The sequence below is a fragment of the Impatiens glandulifera genome, chromosome 4, assembly GCF_907164915.1.
Source record: "Impatiens glandulifera chromosome 4, dImpGla2.1, whole genome shotgun sequence".
In the NCBI taxonomy this organism is placed as follows: domain Eukaryota; kingdom Viridiplantae; phylum Streptophyta; class Magnoliopsida; order Ericales; family Balsaminaceae; genus Impatiens; species Impatiens glandulifera.
The window spans coordinates 4,098,582-4,112,615 of record NC_061865.1 but is presented as its reverse complement, the minus strand read 5'-3'; the positions used below and the strand labels follow the sequence as shown (position 1 = coordinate 4,112,615).

The window sequence follows — 14,034 nt, the reverse complement described above, 5'->3', positions numbered from 1 at the left end:
TCGGAGTTGGTCCCACCACTTCCTCTGTAACCACCAACTCAAATAAATTAATCTTTAATAAATTTAGATATTTTAATATTTATTTGTTAATGGTGTTGGCATTTTGGTAACTATCAAAAAAAAAAAAAAAAAAAATGAATTAGAATTAGAGTATAATTTTACATGAGGATTGAAATTATGATTAGAAATTTTATTAAATTTAATCAATAGAATTTTATAAATTTTAATTCTATTTTTTTTAGTTTTAAATTATAATTTTAATATTTTTTTTATAAAGTTTTTAAATAATTCTTTTGTTTTTTTGAGAATTAAAATGACACTCATAATTATCTTCTCCTCTGTTTAAATTCAAGAAAAACCAAATTATTATTAATAATATAAGTGTCCTAACTAATCATTTTCTTTTTAAAAATTTATAAAGTTAAATATATATATATATATATATATATTCCTTTTTAATTTAATAAATTAATGTTTTGAACTTTTTTTTATTTAGAAGATTAAATATATTTATTTTTTAAATTAAAAAAATTAAAATATCAATATAGTTTTATTTGGTAAATTATATATCAAACTTATATTTTGTTTTTTTAATGAGTTTCCAAACTATAGATAAAAACTCTAGACACAAGTTATTCTCAAACATATGTCTTAATAATATATTTAAATTGTTTTTATTATAACTTTTTAAAACATAATAATTAGAATTAAATTATAGAGTTTTTTCAAACATAGAAATTCAATTGTAATTTTATATCAATTTTAGTGTAAATAAAATTTCAGTACTAATTATACTAATTCAAACATATTCTTAGTTTGTTTAAAAAATGTTAATGGTTAATTTTGAGGAATTAATAATAATTTCTTATAAAAAAACTGAAAATATATTAATATATAATAATAAAATAATTTATTTATTTTAAAAAGAAAGTATTTAAATGGTTAAATTAATTGAATAAATTATTGACAATAAATAAGATAGTAATATAATAATTTTTAAAAAATAAATAAAAAATCTTAACATCAACCAAGAAAAAACTTAACATCATATTGTATATATATTATTTAAATTATTTTAGTTTAATATTTTAACCATTTAAAAAAATATTATGTTAATTATCAGGTCATTGACTATCATAATTATATTTAAAATTGATAAATAAAATAGGAAGATTTTTTATGATTAGCTTAAAATATATAGTTTAACTAAATCAAATAAAATATTATTATCATTTTTTATTCAGCTCCATAATCATTTTTGGAAGACATTTTTTGCCAATTTTTTTTCATCACTTTGTTTTTATTATTATTTTGTTTTTGTCTTGCATAAAAAGACAAATCTCCCACAATACTAGTAACAACAAAATCAAGAGAAGAAAAAAATTGCCAAAATTAATTAAAAAAAACAATAAAATTAAACTACATCTGGACAATCAAGTTGACTTCATTTAACATATTTGAAAATGATGTTTTTTTATTAAATTTGCAACCATCATATTTTAGAAAAATATTAGTCATATAGTTAATCATAATCCTAATTAAAAAAATAAATATATTTTTGTTCAATATAAACCTAATAAATGCACATAATCATCACCACAAAATCAACAAATTTAATACAAGTGTGAAAAAAAAACCACACACAAGATTGTCAAATCAAAACCAAACTAAAATGAAATTGGTTTAAACTAATAAATCTTTTGAAGCAAAATTCATCACAATCTATCAATCAATGAATTAAAATCCTTTCACTATTATTATGTCTATCGCTTCCGCTTACACCAGCAAAGATACTGCGGAATTGGTCCATACTCGCCAATCACCCACGGGTGCTCAGCCACAATCGCCAATGTCATCCTCTTATCCGGATCTGCACAGACATCGCTCAATCTTATCAACATTTCACCCATAAACAAAACTAAACAAATAAATATGATAAACCAACCTTTGCAGAGAATTCCTTCTAACAAGTTCTTCAATAAAGGGTTCATATTTGTAGGAAACACTAAAACATCATTAACAATCTGTCCACAGTGAAAAAAACATGTTAACATGCATTCAAAAACAACCAAAAACCAAACCAAACCAAACCAAACCAAAAACAATACCTTGTCATAAGTATCCTGCAAAGTCTCTGCAAGAAACGGATACTTTCCAAATATCATACAGTATAATGTAACTCCAACTGCCCACGTATCAGCAGTCTTTCCATGGTATGTTATACCTATTTATTTATTTCATCCCCGTAAAAAAACAAAAGATTACTCTCCGCACCTCTCTATATACAAGGAAAATGTAAAAGAAAAGAAAACCATCTCTTTCTTTTACCTAAACAACACTCGGGTGCAGTAAAAACAGGCGTTCCTGGGGAACGACGAAGCTCGTCATTTTCATCCTATATTTGCCAACAACAAAAGAGTTAGGTAATAGCAACATGCTGCGAATGCAAATAAGCTGAATCAAATGGGCCTGCACATTTTTTTTTTAAACAGTCCAAGTGTGAAGACTCAAACTCATGATAGAGCTATGAGTCTCCACCAGGCCTGCACAATTTTGAAAGCAAGAAAAATAACTCTAGATAAGTTGAGCAATTAAGCGCATCAAACTAAGTCCCAAAAGATTAACGAATAAACTGGATAAGCTGAATCATACTAAGCCCAAAAATCTCAAATTTCTCAAAAAGGAAAACATATATACCTCAAAGACTTGGCTGACGCTGAAATCCCCAATCTTAACATTCCCGGAAGCAGTGACCAGGAGATTATCGGGCTTTATATCACCATGCACAATATTCTGGATGAAAATAAAATATTTTTTAATAATAACATTTGTCAACTTAGCTCGATACTCAGCTGGTGATTTCAAAAATAAAAAATCCTCATTTGGAAACACTTCTCTATGTAGAAACCATTCCAAATACAGAAACATAATAAGAATTTGTTTCCAAGCATATTCAAGTACATAAATAGAAACAAAAGTGTTTCTAAACAGGGCTTACATGAGCATGTAGGTAGATCAATCCAGAAACGATATCACGCAAATACTTGCGTACTTTGTTTTCTCCCATGCCCCCGGGTGGACCAGAACCCTCGCAAACCCATTTACCTTCTACATATTCAAGAACTGCACAAACAAAAAAAATCATAACTACCCATAATAACACATGAAAAGCAAACAACAATAATAGATACATACCCATATAGAAATGGTCCATTGTTGGATCATCTATAACCTCAAACAGATGAACAATATTAGGATGTTCCAACATCTTCATTATTAATACCTGAACCAGAGAACAATATGAAAAGTTATTAACGAAAAATAACTAAAATTAGAATCCGGCCAAGATAACTACCTCTCTTAACACGTCTGTCATGGCAGTTTCGCAAGGTGCCACTCGCAGTTTTGACAAATACGACTTGTGAAATGCCTGCAATTTACAATTTTAAATATATATACATATATATACCTAATTATGTAAAGGGGGAGAAAACTAAGGAAATACAACCTTGATTGCATAATGCTTCCCATCAATACTGCTTCGGTAAAGAACCTATTATTGCAAAATGAGGGGAAAACCATCTTTTCAAAACATAAGATAACAATAATAATAATAATAATAAAGTATGATCTTTTACCACTTTCCCATAGCTTCCAGCACCAATCTTATATTCACGAACATATTCATTGACAAGCTTGTTACCAAATTCATCCTGTATTTAATTGAACCGAAAAAGAAATAAAGAAATCTATACTCTATAGCCTGAAGAATATGCAATCAAGTTCATGATTTATATCATTTTAAACATGAACAAATAGATCAGGTGCATAACTGTTTGGCCAAATGAAGAGAAATTAATTACCTCAGAGCGAACAAGTTTAGTAGTCTTCTTAACAGGAAATTGGCGACAAATCAATCCATTTTCTATCCTATATGTAAGAATCTCTTCAGAACGTTTAGTCGGGCTCTTTATATCAAGATCATCTCCATATCCAGAATCAGTTATATTTCCATTATAAGAAAAATCATCATCTTTTTCTTCATCATCATCATCATCATCATCTTCATCTTCTTCTTCCTCTTCAAAGTTTTTGTCTAGCCTATAATAGTCATGGGGATTGTAATTGTCTCTGCGTGGTGCTGTTGTTCTTGAGACATTTTTCGGTTCACTCTCAAATGCAAATCCAAAACAACTACAACAGCCCATCTGGGTTATTCTTGCTAAAGAAAATTTATTGTTCAACATGAAATCAAAACCTAACCAAACAAAAAACAACCTGAATTAGTTAGTCCCCTTTATCAAGAATGTTCTTACTAGAATCACCACAAAACACTAAGAATATATGCAAAAACAAAACAAAAACTAACCTAATTTTACATTCAAGCGCCCAAAACAAAACAAAAAAATCAGTATTGAACTGGATGCCACTCAGCAAAATGAAAGAAGCAGTTAATCAATGATGGCAGCATCAAGAACTCCTCCAGTTTATATCAACAAGAGCAAGAGAATCTCTCCTCTTCCTCCGCCCTTAATAAACCGGTGACTTAACCTTCAACAATTATAATAACAATAAGTAATAAATCCAAATGAAATATCAAACAATCAAAGAATTCAACCTTATTAGGCCCACATCACAGTAGATCAACAGTGAAGATATTAACTCATTGAAATTCAATCATATAATAATAATAATATACAACAAACCCACCTTCAAATCCGTTTGAGATGTAACATAAAAAGGCTTTAAATCAAGATACCAATTTAAATCTCTCAACTTCTTCTTCAAACGGATCAACCCTTTTCGATCTGACGTAAAGTTTCAAATAAGAAAACCGAAATGAGCTATGTAGCTTGTACAAAATGGTATCTAAATTGTGGGAAGCCCTAGATCGGAGAAATTTTACAACAGGGGGCGGGCGGCAAACAAAAAATTGACGGGATAATGAATGAAACACAGAAAAAAAGGTAATTTCTTTTGAGGTTGTCAAGAACAGGTTCGGTCTGAGAGAATCGGGTTCACAAGATGACCAAAAGAAACGGCTGACTCACGGAAACCAAGATTTTTTTTGGGGAAAATATGGATACAACTAAAATTAAAGTTATTTTAATTTAATTATTTATTATATTAATTTCCAACTCAAAAATAATTTTACCTCAATTTTTTATTTTAAAATGTCAATGTAATGGTGTAAATTATAATTTATTTTAACAAGTAATACAAAAATACGAATGTTCACATTGTCATCGTACACACGAAATATAACGATAATAACCATTTAAGAGAATAATAAAAACACATAAAAAATATCAACAACAAACCAACCTAACATAATTTAGCGTTATTAAGCTCGAATTTTTTTTTAAAAAATTAATGAATTCAACGATCACCTCCACTAGTTTCCCGAAAGAGACCTCTAGACAGCCCTCCCGAATTTTTTTATTATAAAATTATTACATAACCTCGAGTTTTTAAAAAAAATTAATTTATTTAATTATTTTATTCTCTATTTCATATAGAATGGGATAAAATTTACGTTTATCCAATAATTTTATTATACTAATACTAATCCTAATATAATAATGATTCATAAGAATTTTTTTTTTTTTTGTAAGTTTGTATTAATTGTATGATGAATTAACTTTATTACTAACACTATAAATTTGTTGATTTTTTTCTTTCTTTTATAAAGAGATGATTAACTTGAATGTCATTTAATAGAATATGATTAAAATTTAGTGATCATTAATAAGAGATCTAATTATATTATTTAAATATGCAATCTATATAAATATTAAAAAAAATCACATCAATAACAGTGAGTCAAAAATGAACCATCCAACGGTCAGGATTCGTTATATAAAGCCAGATACCTAACAACTGTATTAGGATCAAGACATGCTTGCGGTTATGACTTCTAAGGACCACTTTGAATAACTGGTAAGAAATTAGATCAACTCAACTGCCAATAATAGACAGACCCACCAAATATCATTAAAACACAAACAGGACTTAAATAAATAGTAATACACATTAATTAATACCCTAATGTTCTAGAGATTCAATAACCAATAATTGAAATGTTTTCGCTATAATCAATTCTATTGAACTTTCTCTAGGAACTGAGTGGATTCTATTTAGTAGTAAAACTTCGGTTTTTGATGGTTTACCAGTTCATATTTTCAGAGCTCGTCTTTGGCATCATTACTAGTGACGATGTCTTTGGGATTAATGTCGGGTTTTGATGTTGATTCTGGTCGAGGAAGCTTGAACTGCTTAGATGCATGTTTCTTGATAAATTTGTACAGAGAGACCACGGTTCGTTCAGCATCCACTACAATCTGTCGAGAAAGAAGAAGAAAACATCAGTAACCTTTGAAGTTAGTTAACACACAAAATAAACGAAAGGAATTATTTCTAACTCACGGATCTGAACTCTTGTTTCCAGCTGGAAAGAAAAGAACGTGGGAATCCCTCGGCCTGAAAATTTTGAAACAGAAATTAGAAAGAGTGAAATTAATGCGTACTCATTTAACCTAAAAAAACTGATTTTTCAGAAGGATACATCAATCGGGATAATAGGTTGGTTATTCAAATAACTCGAGATCAACAAGACCTTGTGAGCATTCGTGAAGAAATGTAACCATCACACATGGGAATACCTCCACAGTGATGTTGACAAACAGGCCTAGGGCTAATTGGATATGGAAAACAAAGGTAATCAAAATAAACATCAACCAAAAATGCCCTCCATTTTCTAAATCTAATTATTATATATTAGGCAATTATTAAAAAAGGTAAGGTAAAATAGCAATTTAACCTAAAATCTGATTGTTTACAAGGATACATCAAATAGGACTATTAGCAAAATAATCCTTGATTATTCAAATGAACCCAAGATCAAACAAGATCTTGGTGAGATTCATGAGGAAAATGTAACTATTTGAGTTGAAATGCACATAGGATACCTCCACAATGATGTTGACAAACAAGGGTCTAGGGTTATTTGGATATTGAAAAAAAAAAGTTTCCAAAAATAAAATCATCAACCATTTCCTAAATCTATTTATATGATTAGGGCAATTATTAAAAAAGGTAGTTAAAGTAATAATTTAACCTAAAAAACTGATTTTTTACGAGTATTCATCAAACATGATTATTTGCAGTTTGATTATTCAAATAATCCAAGATCAAATTCATGATGAAAAATGTAACTAGTTGTGTTGAAAACGCACATGGGAATACCTCCATAGACAAGTGCCAAGTGTCGTAGGGCATTGTTTTGGTATTTAGGGTTATTTGGATAATAGTGTTATATTGTTAAAAAGGTCAGGAATCATTACATACATGCACACGAAAAAAAGCATGGACGAGTGTAAGGAGAAGAGACTCACTGGGAATACCTCCATAGACAAGTGCCAAGTGTCGTATTTTCTAGGCATTGTTTGGTTTAGGGTTATTTGGATATTTGTTATTTTTAAAAAGGTCCATGAATATAATCATCTATGCACAACGACAAAAGCACGACGAGTGTAAAGAGAAAAGATACTCACGTAGTTATAAAAAAAACATATAGGCAAGACCAAAAACAAACAATCCATAAGATTAATTTGGATTAAATTAATTGTAGATTGCAATCAATCATCAATTTTTGGAAAGATAAATGGATTATTGATAATTTGATAGTAAAAGACTATTTGCCCTTCATTATACTTTATTTGAATGATAATAATAATACAAAAAAAGGGTATTTTGGCCTTTTTAAATGGTGATTTAAAGGGGAATAATTGTGTTGATAGGATTTGACATTATTTGAATTTAAAGGGAATAATTGTGTTGATGGGATGATTTGGATTGTTTGAATTTAATTCCACTTCAAAAAATCTCCTAATCAGTGTCTATTTGGAATCAATCAGTGATTATTTCTGGTTTCTGCTATTAACAATGAACCTTCTTTTCCTTTATTAAATACTTAGAGCTTGTTTGATGCAGGCCTTTTTATTGGAAATAATCTGATTTTTTCGAAGAAAAAACTCGTTTCATGAATAAGTAGATTATTTTAGTTATTTGGGTTAAATGACTAAAATATCCTTTGTATTTAACATTTTAAAATGTCATGAAAAATAAAGTAAGTGTATTATTTTAGTTTATATTGATGATGGGATTAGGGGTTATTTGGATACCCATTCATCAAACAAGCTCCAGTATTTGAAAAAGCTTTATTTTTAATCAATTAACAACACTTGCTGATAGACAGATACTAAAACATAGAAAGTCGAAACATTGATATGTTATATTACCTTTGCCCTAGGATGTTCATTTGTCGTACCATCCATTTTCGCAATGACGAGAGAATCAATTTCAGAAAGATGCTTTGCAAGTTTGTTGAACGTGGGTTCTAGAGCTTGACAGTGCCCACACCATGGCGCGTAGAGCTGTGGTGAAGGTTTAATTTGGCATTAGCACGTCACCAATAAAAAGAAGAAAAATATGCTAGGACAAGACAACAAGCTTCTTAGAGTACCTCAAGAAGAACATCTTTAGATTCGTCCAAGACAATTTCATCAAAATTATTTCCAACCACTACTTTCACATTCCCAACATTCTAGATGGCATCATAATAACAGAGAGAATGATGGATTGGATGAGCATACCAACAAGAAACACAACCAAATAACGTATCGAAAATGACATACATTCACAGGAATTGGGTCAGACTTGTAAAAGGGTTTAAGTTTGTCTCCCAGGAAATTTGCCGCAAAATCCTAGAGACAGAAGAACATGATTTAGTATTCTTCATAAAATGTTAAGCATGATAGTAAATGAGAAGAGCATGAAAATCAAATAAAAACTGAAACCTTGATAGTACCGACTGCTACTTCACCATCAAACACAAATTTCCTAGCCTCATCATTTACTGCATATCCGATAATCTGATAGGAATTCATCAAATATTATTCTCAAGGTACATCTTGTGTTCAAACAATCATTATTAGCTCAATTTGACATGCAAAATCCAATGTCGGAAAAAGAACTTTACTTTTGGAGCATTGCCAGTGATACCAAAATAATCCGCCACTGGCTTGCCAACTTCCTCATTATCAATATCCACATACACAAATATAAGCTGCAAAGGAGCAAAATGGTTAGCTGTTACTATTTGAATAATTACATCATCATCAAGAAAATAATTTGTTCCAAGCGAAGTAACAAAAACTACACAAGAAACTGGATCATGATCTAAAAAATAATCTAATCATGATACAAAAAGAATCTTATACCAAATGGGGAAAAACCCTTTCAATTTTAATTTTGGCGATTTTCTAGTTAGACCGTGAGTGAGACACATATTGTGACAAAATCCTAGTTTATAAGTAGCCTATGCTAGTTAACCATTAAGCTACCATCCATCAAAACCAGTACAAGAATATAGACATATATATAATGAAATGAAAATTATGTTGAAGATATCCAGGCCTCATCATAGGCCAAATATATGCAGAAATTTAACTAAACAACTAAATATGAAATTGTGCATAGAAGACTAAACTTTACTATCAAGGATATAACTGAAGATGAAGATGAAGATGAGAAAATACAAAAGTCCTGAAATTTTAGGATCTTGTTTGATGTAGGTTTTTCTCTTCAAATAATCCGATTTATTTTTGAAAAAACTTTGTTTGGTGAAAAAGTGGATTATTTGAGTTATGACTAAAATATCCTTTGTATTTAATATTTAAATGTTAAAAAAAAGTAAGGGTAATTTGGTTGATGAAGTAATTGATAATGGGATAAGGGGTTATTTGGATGAAATCAAACAAGTCCTAGGAGATTACCCATATCCTACTACTATGCTGTTTTACTCGTGCTTGCCAGAGAAATAACAACTCCCATCACGGCATGTCAATTACCTTCCCCTTGAAAGATTTAGCAACATCTTCAAAAGTTTGAATAACCTTTTCTGACTCATTTAAGGGGGCAAAGAGCAATATCTGCATATGAAAACTGAAATAGTCAGCAATTAATGTTCTCATAACAGCATAGACTTATTCAACCACCAAAGATACTGATAAAAAATTCATAGTACCTGTTTCTTTATAGAACTCTCAAAAATCATAGGCGCACTTTCTTTGCTAAAAATGGTGACTAGAGGAATCTTGTTGGCAATCACAAATTCAGCTATTTCAGACTTGGTAAAATTGCCATCTGCATAATCAACAATGCCTAAGTTAACTAATGTATGTGTAGAAAACCAACGAGTAATTGTGCTATTAAGAATGTGTTAATTTACATGATAAATATAATCTATTCATAAGACAGAACAAGGTAATAGTATCCTTATTAAATCCAATCACATATGATTATCTTCAATCGTTTCATAGTTATATTATATTTATGAGATATTATTCTAATATGATGCCAATAATAACCACTAACCAAAATAACTCAATTTTTCTGCCTCCTCCTTCAGCAAGACCAAACCAGGGCGTTTAGAGTTGGTGTCTATGTGGAAAACTGTGGCCACATCAGGAATTGTGGTTTGGTAAAAGTTGACATCATCAGCAAGTTTAGACGCGGCAGCAAGCTCCTCACTTTCAGGACCCTGTAATTATGGAGGGTCAAGAAACAAGGTCTAAGCTATTTACTAGTACATCAACTGTGACATTAAATAAACATATAAGCATTTCTCTAAGACTAAACTTCATCTTCTTGCACATAATTTTTTCTGAGAAAATATTCAATTTTGCATTAATACATGAAACTAATTCTACAAGGTCAAATTGCATATCCGACAAACTATGATTAGCATGGGTATAAGAACTTTATACAAACCTCAAGATTTATTTAGCCGTCTAAACCACTAACCAGAATTGATACAAGAAGGAAGAAACACAAAATTGGATGTTTGGAGACTATTAATAATCAAAGGGAAGTCACGAAAAAATCGAGTATATACCACCAAAGAATCAAGGAAGCCCACGACAACTTTACTCTCAGAAGTCAATACACGCTCTGCATCTTTGATTGTGGTTAAGTTGTACACACCTGGTCCTATTTTCTTCTTTATCCAAGTTACAATTGCTTCTCTGCATAGAAATTACAAAAAAAATGCATCAATGGGACAAATGATCTTCAAAATAATAGCAAACTTAAACCAAATTCTCATTTGAGATTATGACAAAAACACTTAGAGGGATGGAGATTTTTACTTTGTTCTTTGACTGGTATAAGTCATGTGTTCACCATCTATGAAGAAATAAACAGTAGGAAATCCCTGAACTTCATACTCCTCAGCCAAATCATTTTCCTCCGTCGCATCAACCTTAGCAAGCTTCACCTCCTCTCCCATGAGTTCAGTAGCAGCCGCCGCATACTCCGGCGCTAGAGATTGACAATGTCCACACCAGGGAGCGTAAAATTCAACCATAACATACCTATGATTTTCAATGAAGTCACTGAAATTCCTCTCCTTTAAAACGACGACATCCTTCTCGTCCACGTTTATTAGCTCGTGGTCTAAACTGGGTGGGACCTCAAAGTCGTCGTAATTTTCGAAATCTGCATCGTCGTAATCGGCGTCATCGTCTACATCGGAGTTATGCGGATCTGTGTGGAGAGGTGAATGAGAATGTACTTCGCTGTCTTCGTCGTCATCTAGCTCGAGAAAACTGAGATCTTCGTCGAGGTCATCAGTGTTTGATTCTTTGGAAATGGCGTGAGAGAATGTGATTGAGATGATAAGAAGAGTAAAGATTGATAATTGAAGTAATCGATTCGCCATTGTTGTAAGGGTTCAAGCTTCGAAGTTCAGATCTGGGGTTTAGCCGTTTAAGCAAGAGAGCTAAGTGAGAAATGTACAGTCAATACGACGTCGTTAGAATGATTTCTTTCTATTACAATTTCATTATGATGTTTAATATAAAGAATGATATTAAAATTTATGAATTATTTTTATTTTAAAATAAAGTTATAAAAAAATTACAATAATTTAAGTTGAATTTGTTTGTTAAATAATTAAATAATAAATTATTTGAAATGAATCTCAACTTACAAATTTGGAATACTAATATTTGTGTTTACATTAACAAATATTTATTTGTTATTCTATACATAAATATAGATTCTAAAATATGTAAACAAAATAAGATACAATAGAATATTTTAAAAAACAAAATTAATTAACTTAGATATTTATTTGCAAATGGAGGCGAGATACATTGCCGCCTATCAAGGACCTAATTTTTTTAATATTAATATATATATATATATATATATATATATATATATATATATATATATTATATTATATTTAATAAGAGGTAAAAAGCTCGCGACTCCATTTGGCCATCTTATTGCCTTCGAAGATATCAAACAATTTCAAATCATTCTCAATCCGATTATCTACTTCAAATCTTGTTTGATTCTTCAATTTATTGATCTTACATGTTGAATAAAGAAGTATTTTGTCATTTAAACGTATATGATTTTGATGAAATATTTGAAATAGGTAAGTTTTAGTGCTTTATTTGTATTATATATATTTTTTCTTTGTTATATTATCAATAAATATTTAGAATGTGTAGGTGAGAATTTAAAATAAAATTCATAGCAATTAATTATAACAGATGCTCTAATATATTATTGAAACGATGAAATCCTAGTTCTATATTTCTATTGCTCCATGATATGAATAATGTGTTGTTGAGTTATGTTGTGTTGAATAAATTAACTTGGTTTAAAAAGAGTTAGATGAATTCAATCTTTATATGATGAAATTATAAATTGTGTTAATTTCAGAAGAATCTGTTAACTGCAAGAAATTTGTTGTAACTACTTGAATTAATTTTGTGTAAAATACCTCCTAAACATTTGTTTAGAGCAAAAAAGAGAAAACTGAAATAAAGGGAGGAGACACTAATTCAAAGTAAAACTGGTGATATTAACAAATATTTTAGTAGAAATAACATAACAAAGCGAGGAATTAAAATATAGTTTGGTGATTGAAGAACAAAGTCGCTATGAAAATAAAGAATTGTTGAGGCTTTCAATTTGGGTGAATCGAATGAGAACTTGGAGAATGACTCTCGACATGAAAAATTAAATTCGACTTAGAATTTGGAGGATCTTAGACAATGGAATAACATTAGTCAAAAACTGAGAGATTACTTGGTACATATGAGTTCAAAAAGAGTGGATGATTTTTTGTTTCTTAAGGATAGTAACAATATGGATTTTGATTCAACGCATTATACACGGATAATATCAAATGGACAAACATTTGATAGACTATGGCTTGTATATTCTACTTCATTAGATAAATATTTTGCTTTTGTTGTAATTTATTCAAGACTAAACAAATGATGAGTATAATGGGGAATTCGGGTAATGAATGATACAAAGACTGGCATAATATACATAGAAGTCTTAAACATCATTAAGTTAGTAGAGATTATATGAATTGCATGTTTGCTTGGGTTGAAATAGAAAAAAGGCTGAAAAAAAATCAAACAATTGATGACAATATGCAACTTCAAATCAACAAAGAAAGACAACATTGGAGGCAATGGTTGACAAGAATAATCTCCATTGTAAAAATATTTGCCAAAAAAACTTTGGCCTTCCGAGGAAATGATGAGAAACTTTATGTCGAGAACAATGGACTATTTTTGCAAATGATAGAAATGGTTGTTGAGTTTGATCTAGTGATGGAGGAGCATGTTCGACGTTGTGAAGCAAGTGAATCACAATATACATATTTAAGTCCCAAAATTCAGAATGAGTTGACAGAGACTTTGACAAATGAAGTGAAAAGGGAAATCATTGCAAAAGTTAGAAATAAAAAATATTTTTCAGCAATACTTGATTGTACTCTAGATGCGAGTCATAAAACAAATGTCTCTAGTGCTACGATGCGTGGATGATTCGATAGACACCAAAAATAGAAGAATATTGGGTTGAGTTTTGAAGATGGATGTGTAACTTCTGAATGTGTTAAATAGAGTTGGACTTGACATTGATGACGTAAGAGAACAG

General features: G+C 30.0%; 2 protein-coding genes across 3 annotated transcripts; both read right to left on the bottom strand.

Moving 5' to 3' along the window:
* Positions 1-1,648: 1,648 nt before the first annotated feature.
* Positions 1,649-5,028, bottom strand: LOC124934020 (serine/threonine-protein kinase GRIK1). Of its 2 annotated transcripts, XM_047474475.1 has the most exons (13): positions 4,711-5,028; positions 4,370-4,551; positions 3,864-4,258; positions 3,639-3,713; positions 3,509-3,553; positions 3,356-3,430; positions 3,196-3,283; positions 2,999-3,123; positions 2,698-2,793; positions 2,329-2,395; positions 2,109-2,224; positions 1,946-2,024; positions 1,649-1,870 (listed from the first exon to the last, which is right to left on the bottom strand). In XM_047474475.1, the coding sequence occupies exons 3-13, from the start codon at positions 4,245-4,247 to the stop codon at positions 1,764-1,766; spliced, it is 1,257 nt and encodes a 418-aa protein (XP_047330431.1). In that variant the 5' UTR covers positions 4,248-4,258; positions 4,370-4,551; positions 4,711-5,028; the 3' UTR covers positions 1,649-1,763. The 2 variants fall into 2 exon arrangements, with proteins under 2 accessions (XP_047330431.1, XP_047330432.1); XM_047474476.1 differs by lacking the exon at positions 4,370-4,551.
* A 906-nt stretch (positions 5,029-5,934) lies between these two features.
* On the bottom strand, positions 5,935-11,835 carry LOC124936573 (protein disulfide isomerase-like 1-4). Its single transcript, XM_047477081.1, has 12 exons — positions 11,211-11,835; positions 10,958-11,087; positions 10,438-10,603; positions 10,088-10,206; positions 9,912-9,992; positions 9,041-9,127; positions 8,859-8,933; positions 8,697-8,765; positions 8,525-8,605; positions 8,301-8,435; positions 6,427-6,480; positions 5,935-6,341 (listed from the first exon to the last, which is right to left on the bottom strand). The coding sequence occupies exons 1-12, from the start codon at positions 11,780-11,782 to the stop codon at positions 6,183-6,185; spliced, it is 1,728 nt and encodes a 575-aa protein (XP_047333037.1). The 5' UTR covers positions 11,783-11,835; the 3' UTR covers positions 5,935-6,182.
* Between the last annotated feature and the right edge of the window lie 2,199 nt (positions 11,836-14,034).